Here is a 9,538-nt window from a genome sequence, read left to right on the forward strand (position 1 = left end):
TCACTCGGTTTCTGTCACCTGCGTGATGGACTGGGTAGAGTGCTTTTCCGTCTTCTTGGAGGACACCATCTTCTCCTGCACCACCTCGTCCACCTCCTTCACGGTTTCGGTAACAGTGACGGACTTGGTGACGTGCTTGGCCCCATCTTCCCCAGTGGTGATGGTCTCCACCGTCTTGGTGATCACCACCTTCTGGCTGGGATCCTCCTTGGCGGGGCTTTCATCCACGCCATTGGTGATAATGTCTACCTCCTTGGTCTCCTCTTGCTTTGCCTTGTCATCCTCGCTCTTGTCCAAGTCCCCGTTCATGGCGATGTCCTTCTTCTCGACCGTTTTCTCCTCGGTCGAATCACTCTTCTCCTGCTTCTCCTCTGCACCCTTGAGAGAATCAGCCTTCGGAGCCTCGGATTTGGCAGACTCGGTCTTTGGGGACTCAGCTTTGGGGGATTCTACTTTTGGGGACTCTGTCTTAGGAGATTCAGCTTTTGGGGAGCTGGGTTTTGGCGACTCGGACTTAGGAGACTCAGCTTTGGGGGATCCTAGTTTTGGGGACTCCGTCTTGGGAGACTCAGCTTTTGGGGAGCTGGGTTTGGGAGATTCAGATTTGGGGGATCCTAGTTTCGGGGACTGTGTCTTGGGAGACTCAGCTTTTGGGGAGCTGGGTTTGGGAGATTCAGATTTGGGGGATCCTAGTTTGGGAGATTCAGATTTGGGGGATCCTAGTTTGGGAGATTCAGACTTGGGGGATCCTAGTTTTGGGGACTGTGTCTTGGGAGACTCAGCTTTTGGGGAGCTGGGTTTGGGAGATTCAGATTTGGGAGACATGGGTTTAGGTGATCCAGGCTTGGGAGATCCAAGCTTTGGTGATTCAGATTTGGGAGATTCAGGTTTTGGAGCTCCTGTCTTAGCAGCCACATCTTTCTTGAGGTCTAGCTTTGGAGCTTCGCCTTTAGGAGCATCTGTTTGAGGAGCCTCAGTCTTGGCCACAGTTTCCTTGTCTTTATCTGATTTGTCCTCCGCTTCCTCATCTTTCTCCTTCTTTTCCTCTTTTGGGCTTTCTATCAGTTTACCCTTGCTGACATCCTCCTTTCCCTCATCCCCCTTCTCGTCTCCACTTTTGGATTCTTTGTCACTACCTGCATCTTCGTCCTGATCACCTCCCTCCTCTTTGTCACCTGCCTCCTCTTCTCCTCCACTGACCTCCTTGTCCCCTGCCTTCTCTTTGTCGGGAGAGGCTTTTGACTCTGGGGCTTTGGAGCACAAAACTGTCTCCTCAACTTCCTCCTCGTCCTCTCCTCCTTCCTCTTCTCCCTCTTTGTCCTCAACTCCCTCTGCATCATCCCCCTTTTCTCCTTCACCCTCGCTCTCAGCCTCACCTTCTTCATCCTTTTCTCCCTCCTCGCCGCCTTCTCCCTCTTCCTCCTGATCTTCATCACCCCCCTTTTCGTCGCCCTCTTCCTCTTCCTCGACAGGTGCGCTGGCACTAACTTTTGCTTCAGTGGCTTCTACGGCTTCCTCCTCTACCTCGCCTCCCTCTTCGCCTTCGGCCTCTACCTCATCTGCCTCTCCAGCCTCCTCTCCCTCATCTTCTTCTTGATCCCCTCCATCTCCCAGTTTGGCAGACAGCTCCTGGGCGATCTCGGCTAAGGCGTCATCCATGTCGGTCTTTTCATCCTCCACCCGGGTCTCCTCGATGATCTCCTCCACAAACTTGTGCTGCACCTTCAGCTTGGGAGTTTCAAATTTTGGTTTGGAAATCTTGGAGGAGGTGACAGCCTGGCGGTAGGGAAAAGTGCTGAAGTGGGTCTCCTCTCCCTCAAGGAGTTTCCTGACGGGGGAAGGCAGATGTTAAACAAACGATGTCAGGAGGGTAATTTTGCCGATGGGAGATTGAACTTTGGCGTCAAAATATTTAAATTTACAATCGAGCTATTTTCATCTACACAAATGTAAAAGTTCACACTAGAAGAGAAGAAAAGACAGAAGATACATGAAAAAAAATCGAAAGTGACGTTTTTGCGCACACTCAAGGTAGGCCAGGGTGATATTGATAACCTTCAGATTGATGAGATATGCTATATAATATAGTATTTTGTATATATATCTATACAACATATAGATGAACTCTAGTCTCAAATTACCACATTGCGATTTTATCAGCATATTTGTCCACCTCTTACTCGAGGCAATTAAATGATGATCTGTTCTGAAAAGGCGGACTGATCGTTGCCATTGCCGGTTTACCTGTATGCAGCAATCTCAATGTCCAAGGCCATCTTGACATTGAGCAGGTCCTGGTACTCACGCAGATGACGCGCCATCTCCCACTTGGTGCTCTTGAGCTCATTGTCCAGCTGGTGAATGGTTTCCTGAGGGAACACACACGGAAAGTAACAACAGCAGTCAGGACAAAAGCGCACGACGAAGAGGAATTTTGGTGCATTAATAAATTAATGTATTATTATATATAAAAAGAGGCCAAGGATGAGGATTTGCACGGCCTTGATAGGGAGGAACGCTGGTTGGAACGGGAAGTCAAAGAGGCCATCTATGTGAAGAGGGAACGACAGTCCCTTAACCGAGGGAGGGGGGCGGGGCTAAGAGTACATCTCTCGCCATCTTACAATGCTGTGATTGCAACTATTTCTAAATCCTCTGTGAATAGGACACGTGGCCATATGAAACCGATCGTTGGTTTCGGTCGTTATGCCACTGTGTTGTTTATAAGGGTGGAGATACCTGCAGACACCGTGTTGTTTATAAGGGTGGAGATACCTGCAGACATCGTGTTGTTTATAAGGGGGGAGATACCTGCAGACACTGTGTTGTTTATAAGGGTGGAGATACCTGCAGACACCGTGTTGTTTATAAGGGTGGAGATACCTGCAGACATCGTGTTGTTTATAAGGGGGGAGATACCTGCAGACACCGTGTTGTTTATAAGGGTGGAGATACCTGCAGACACCGTGCTGTTTATAAGGGTGGCGATACCTGCAGACACTGTGTTGTTTATAAGGGTGGAGACACCTGCAGACACTGTGTTGTTTATAAGGGTGGGGTTACCTGCAGACACCGTGCTGTTTATAAGGGTGGCGATACCTGCAGACACTGTGTTGTTTATAAGGGTGGAGATACCCTCAGACACCGTGTTGTTTATAAGGGTGGAGATACCTGCAGACACTGTGTTGTTTATAAGGGTGGGGATACCTGCAGTCACTGTGTTGTTTATAAGGGTGGAGACACCTGCAGACACTGTGTTGTTTATAAGGGTGGGGTTACCCGCAGACACCGTGTTGTTTATAAGGGTGGAGACACCTGCAGACACCGTGTTGTTTATAAGGGTGGAGATACCTGCAGACGCAGTGTTGTTTATAAGGGTGGGGTTACCCGCAGACACCGTGTTGTTTATAAGGGTGGAGATACCTGCAGTCAGTTGAGACTGAAGAGGTCCCTTACGTAGACGAGTGATGGAACGTATCTGTCAGTTAACAATGTATCCAGTTGAACTGATGCAACCTTCTTCGACGTTCCTACCTGGATTATAGCGCATGCGCCAAGAGGTAAGGTACATTAAACATAAAATGCTACATTTTGTCTTTTTGGTTCATGTGGCGGAAGGTGTCGGAGTCGGCGTTGAGCCTGTTGTGAGATACCCGTGTTTCTCAGTTGTTGCGTCTATTTCCCACCTATGTCCAAAGCTTGTTTTTTTTTCTTCTTCATCTGAACAAATTGCATTTGAATTCTAGGTAGTCGGCCTTCTTGACGGCCCTTTTGCTCCAGATCAGATGCAGTAAGCCTCTGCGTGTTGGTTCTGCTCCAATATATTCTGACGCAATACACCACTTTTTAGAAAGGGGCGAACGCTTCTGTTTCAAGGGCAGCTTCTCCCAACTTCTTCAATAGGCGCATATCTCAGTAGAGAGTGATGCAAGGACACAGCCAATGAATCGACCCACGCCTCTGACTCAGCAAGAGAGAGAGAGAGAGAGAGAGAGAGAGAGAGAGAGAGAGAGAGAGAGAGAGAGAGAGAGAGAGAGAGAGAGAGAGAGAGAGAGAGAGAGAGAGAGTTTGCTGCAGTGTGTCAGCCCATTAACCCTTTCCTGGCATGTCTAAACTTCATCAGCTTGCGGCGTCACAAGTCTTGAAGTTCAAGCAACTTGCCAGCAGATGGCGGTCATGAGTCACGTTGTTAAACGCTGTAATGCGCACGGATGCAACATTACGCAGCAGAAATGCTTTTTAAACAGTGGCCCACGTCCGAGATGCAATACTCTTTCAAACTGACTATAACTTCAATGCAGTTTTACACTATTCTTTTAATTTGTTTTTGCCCAAAAAAGGAGCTGCGTCAGTAACGTTACAGTTTGGGTCAGTAACGTTATAGTTTGGGTCAGTAACGTTACAGTTTGGGTCAGTAACGTTACAGTTTGGGTCAGTAACGTTACAGTTTGGGGTCAGTAACGTTACAGTTTGCGTCAGTAACGTTACAGTTTGGGTCAGTGACGTTACAGTTTGGGTCAGTAACGTTACAGTTTGGGTCAGTAACGTTATAGTTTGGGTCAGTAACGTTACAGTTTGGGTCAGTAACGTTACAGTTTGGGTCAGTAACGTTACAGTTTGCGTCAGTAACGTTACAGTTTGGGTCAGTAACGTTACAGTTTGGGTCAGTGACGTTACAGTTTGGGTCAGTAACGTTACAGTTTGGGTCAGTAACGTTACAGTTTGGGGTCAGTAACGTTACAGTTTGCGTCAGTAACGTTACAGTTTGGGTCAGTGACGTTACAGTCTGGGAATTTGGAGGATAAGCAACGAAACAAACGCCTCCAATCGTCTATGAACCCCTGAAAAGACAATTCATTCAACTTTATGAACAGGTCCGATCAGATATTAGGGATTCATTCAGCCCACTAAAGGGATGGGTCTGCTTTTCCAAAAAGTGGACCTAAAGCTGAAGTACATAAAAATGTGTAATTTAATGAATGGATCGCCAAAATAATTAAAAATAAATAAATAAATAAATATTATTTCGGCCTTAAGCACATGTATTTGTTTCCCAAGGTAACTGTTGAATCCACTTTGGTCAGACTTACGGGACCTTTTGGGTTTTTTCGCCTTTTTTGGGGGGGAGGGGGGGGTCACAATTTAGGTTAGAAACAATCAAACACCAACAGAGAAGTCGGTCGCGCTCACGCTCAGTTACCGTAGGTGCAAATAATCATTAAAAAAAAAAACAACTCTAAAAAAAACTAAAGTAAAGATGAGATTCCGCACAATGCAAGAGAGACAGAAGCTGAGACCACGTTCAGGTCCAAACATCAGAATGCTGCACCAGATTGGGCCACATTGCTCTTGTTCCCTCACCTGCGCCTCTCGGTTGTACAGGGTGGGGTGACATGTCTCTCTCGCAGTGTGGGGAATCTTACTGCTACTTGATCCTCACGTCAGATACCCCCCACCCCCCCACCCCACCCCGCAAAGGCGTGTGCTTACCTGCAGACTGGCCAGGTCGCCGTTGTGGCGGTCCTCGATGTCATTCAGCTGTCTCTCCAGCGATTCTCTGGTGCCGCGGACGGACTCCAGCTCCACCGTCTTGGACTGCAGCTGGCGGCGGTAGTCTGAGATCTCGTCCCGCGCAGACTTTATGGCGTCCTTGTTCTGCTCCGCAGCCTCCGTCAGCTTCGCGTAGCGGCACATGAACCAGTTCTCCACCTGCTGCAGGTTCTGGTTGGAGTGACCCTCCAGCTCCGAGCGGATCTCCCGGAGAGCCTCGGTGATGTCTGTTTTCTGGAAGTCCTTCCTCTCCATGCTGATCTGTGACGCCTGCACCTGGGCAATCAGGTCGTTCACCTCCTCCTCGTGGTTGTTGCGGATGAAGGCGATCTCGTCCTGCAGGGACTGAACTTTCTTCTCCAGCTCGGACTTGACCAGCTCCGAGTCGCCCATGTCCTTCTTCAGGACGCGGATGATGGCCTCCGTCTCCTCGCGGATGCGGGCCTCCTCGTCGAGGCGCTCCCGCAACCGCTGGATATCCTCCTCGATGTGGTCGGTATCGAGCTGGATCTGCGCCTTGTCGTGGTGGATCTGCTCCAGCATGCCGCGGAGCTCCTGCAGCTCCTGGTCATAGAGGTCACCCAGCTGGGAGCGGGACACCTGTTTCTGCCGCAGCGTCTGGATCTCATCCTCGATCTGTTTGTTCTGCTGCTCCAGGTAATGCACCTTGTCGATGTAAACGGCGAAGCGGTCGTTCAGCCCTTGGAGTTGCTCCTTCTCGTTGGAGCGCTTGTAGTCTCCGTTAAGGAGGGAGGTCTGGTTGTAGTCAACGCTGTCGGCGGAGCTGAGCACCGTGGAGCTGTAGGCTCTGGAGACGGGCACGTTCGCGCTCCTCTTGTAGGAGGTGGTCATCGTGGAGCCCGGGCTAGCCCTGGACCAAGACTGGGAGCGGTATCCGCTGGAGGGGGTCCCGCCGGAGCGGCTGTAGCTGTAGTTGGTCGTCCTGCCATCCATGACTCTCCGAAAGGGGCTCCCGATCGCGGAGTCCACCGAGTAACTCATCCGGTCGGACTGCACTCCTATAGGGAGATGCGCGTGCAGATAAATGGAGAAGGGGAGGGGGGAGCACAAAGTGAGGGAGGTGGAGGGCGAGTGTGTGGGGGTGGATGAGTGCGTGCGTGCAGGTGTGTGGGGTGAATCTGGCTCTCACGGCGACTGAGGCACTGCTGCCGGTCCTTTATATATCCGAGGCTGAGTCGCTAAATCGCCGAGGAGCGGCGTCGTTTACTGGCCCATTGATCGGGAGGAGGGGCGCCGGTGCACTCCCCTTCGGCACCCCGCCAGTGGTCCGGGGTACCGCTCAACCCACACCACGTGGGGCTTCGGGAGCTACGTGGGTGGTACACATCGACAGAAAGCGGGGGGGGGGAAAGTAGATATTCGGTCGCGCACTGTGCCATTTAGGTCTGTGCGTAAAGTTCTTTTGCCGGAGCAGAATGAATCGCTCGTTAGCGCCACCCGGAACACCGACCGGGATTCCGGATGAAAACCACAACGTCCCTGTTCCGCCAAGTACCACGAAAGGACTGACTTTTTTTTTGTAGACCTTTCGGCACACATGGTGACATAGATGGGTACAGCGGGGGGCCTGGTGAAGGGCGCAAAGCAGCGGCGGAACGCGTCAAGGCGCCGGACTCCCGTCTGCGCAAGTAGGCGTTTCCCAGTCGCGTGCGGCAATATTGGGAAAGGCGCGCGCTCGGGTCAATAAACCGATGCAAACAGTTTAACTCTAAAAGTCGGACAACGCTATGAATAATAATAATACATTTTAAAAAAGAAGCATAGTACTCATGGACGTTTTTGAAAGTGTGACCCACTCTGTTGTGTAACAACACCTCTTGTTCGTCACCCCGGGGGCTGGGAGTCTCTGCCCCCCCCCACCCCACCCCACCCCCACCACCACCACCCCCCCCCCCGTGCGCAAACGGCTTCAGCACCACGGACATGGACGAGCCGTTAAAAGGCGTTTTGCCGCGGATCAAGTCTTTCTCTGAACCAGATGCTGCAGTGACAGATCCACGTCCAAGTCCCGCTCCTGGTGAATGCTGCCCAGCACGCGGTGACGCTGCGCAATGGCCGCAGGTCTATTTAGTCACTTTTAAAAGCGACGACGTTTCACACTATAATACAATGATCAATGTAATCAATCAACATAATTAATCAATATAATCTATTGATGTATAATATATATTATATATTGATGGATGGATGAGAATATTTCATGTATTTATTGATCGATCAATTTAATATTCAGCAGCGGTAACTGCAGATAAACAGTAATTTGTGCGTCCGCCAGGGTAGTTGTGGGTTTTATGATGTGGGAGAATAAATCTCACAAGTCGTTAGGAGAAGAAGAAAAAGTTGAGGTCCTCCTTTAAATCTGCGTACAAGCTACCCCGGAGTCTTTCAGGCAGCACGTGGTATGTCCCTGATACCCTTTCCCACCCCCTCCCCGTCCCCCCCACCCCCACTGCTAGCAAGGCAGACGCTGGAAATTAGGATAAGGATATCCATAATGCCCCTCATGTTTTGTGTGTGTGTTTGCGCGTGGGTGGGTGAGCGGGTATAATAATGTAATGCTTTGGAAACAACAAGCCGAGTAAATCCTCCCTCTTGTTGTCTCGCGCCGCAAGACTCTCAGTGAGGGCCCATGTGCAATGATGGCTGATCCGACGGGGGAGTTTATTATATTTCCCCCCTCAAATAAATAATAAATAAATAATAGTAAATAATACATAATAGTAAATGTTAATACTCTGCCTCCATGTTTGTACTGGGTCACTCACGAAACAAAGATTAAATTCAATTTCCTTTATTAAACCCCTTGGGGATGTTCAGTTACTGCAGCCCATGCTAGCTGTGATGGGTGTAGCTGTGATGGGTGTAGCTAGGAGCTGTGATGGGTGTAGCTAGGAGCAGTGATGGGTGTAGCTAGGAGCTGTGATGTGTGTAGCTAGGAGCTGTGATCTGTGTAGCTAGGAGCTGTGATGGGTGTAGCTAGGAGAAGTGATGGGTGTAGCTAGGAGCTGTGATGTGTGTAGCTAGGAGCTGTGATGTGTGTAGCTAGGAAAATTGATGGGTGTAGCTAGGAGCTGTGATGTGTGTAGCTAGGAGCAGTGATGGTGTAGCTAGGAGCTGTGATGAGTGTAGCTAGGAGCTGTGATGTGTGTAGCTAGGAGAAGTGATGGTTGTAGCTAGGAGCTGTGACGTGTGTAGCTAGGAGCTGTGATGTGTGTAGCTAGGAGCTGTGATCTGTGTAGCTAGGAGCTGTGATGGGTGTAGCTAGGAGAAGTGATGGGTGTAGCTAGGAGCTGTGATGTGTGTAGCTAGGAGCAGTGATGGGTGTAGCTAGGAGCTGTGACGTGTGTAGCTAGGAGCTGTGATGTGTGTAGCTAGGAGCAGTGATGGGTGTAGCTAGGAACTGTGATGGGTGTAGCTAGGAGCAGTGGGCCGCCGCCTCCATGCTGCGCCCGGGGACCAGCTCCAGTTTTGATGGTGGGGGAAACCGGAGCACCCGGAGAAACCCCACCGCAGACACGGGGAGAACATGCAAACTCCACACAGAGGACGACCTGGGATGACCCCCAAGGTTGGACAACCCCGGGGTTCGAACCCGGGACCTTCTTGGCTAGCCACTGGGCCAGAGCTGGCACAACATGATTTATAACCAAAAGTTAAAACTAATAAGTTAGGCTAACTGATTTAACAGGAAGACGTTAGAACAGATTGGATGCTTTAAGTATCACTGATGATGGACGGCACGGTGGCCCAGTGGGTAGCGCTCTCGCCTCAAAGCAAGAAGGAACTGGGTTCGAACCCCGGGGTTGTCCAACCTTGGGGGGGGGGTCATAACAAGGTCGTCCTCTGTGTGGAATTTGCACGTTCTCCCCGTGTGTACGGTGCGGTTTCTCCGGGTGCCCCGGTTTCCCCCACCATCAAACGAAACATGCATGTTAGGGTTTATGCTCGTGCCTGTGCCCCTGAGCAA

At 50.4% G+C, this 9,538-nt stretch overlaps 1 protein-coding gene across 1 annotated transcript; it reads right to left on the reverse strand.

Moving 5' to 3' along the window:
* On the reverse strand, positions 1-6,587 carry nefma (neurofilament medium chain a). Its single transcript, XM_056301902.1, has 5 exons — positions 5,491-6,587; positions 2,245-2,369; positions 1,372-1,828; positions 973-1,320; positions 1-633 (listed from the first exon to the last, which is right to left on the reverse strand). Exons 1-5 carry the CDS (start codon positions 6,550-6,552, stop codon positions 1-3), a joined length of 2,625 nt encoding a protein of 874 aa, XP_056157877.1. The 5' UTR covers positions 6,553-6,587.
* Positions 6,588-9,538: the final 2,951 nt, after the last annotated feature.

This window comes from Lampris incognitus, unplaced genomic scaffold (assembly GCF_029633865.1).
Source record: "Lampris incognitus isolate fLamInc1 unplaced genomic scaffold, fLamInc1.hap2 scaffold_212, whole genome shotgun sequence".
NCBI lineage: Eukaryota > Metazoa > Chordata > Actinopteri > Lampriformes > Lampridae > Lampris > Lampris incognitus.

Excerpts from the sequence above, each read along its gene's own strand:
- nefma (XM_056301902.1), bottom strand. The coding sequence starts at position 6,552 with ATGAGTTACTCGGTGGACTCCGCGATCGGGAGCCCCTTTCGGAGAGTC. Across the intron at positions 2,370-5,490 it reads GCGACCTGGCCAGTCTGCAG|GAAACCATTCACCAGCTGGA; the intron begins GTAAGCACACGC and ends GTGTTCCCTCAG. Across the intron at positions 1,321-1,371 it reads AAAAGGATGAAGAAGGTGAG|GACAAAGAGGGAGAAGAGGA; the intron begins GCTGAGAGCGAG and ends GAGGGAGTTGAG.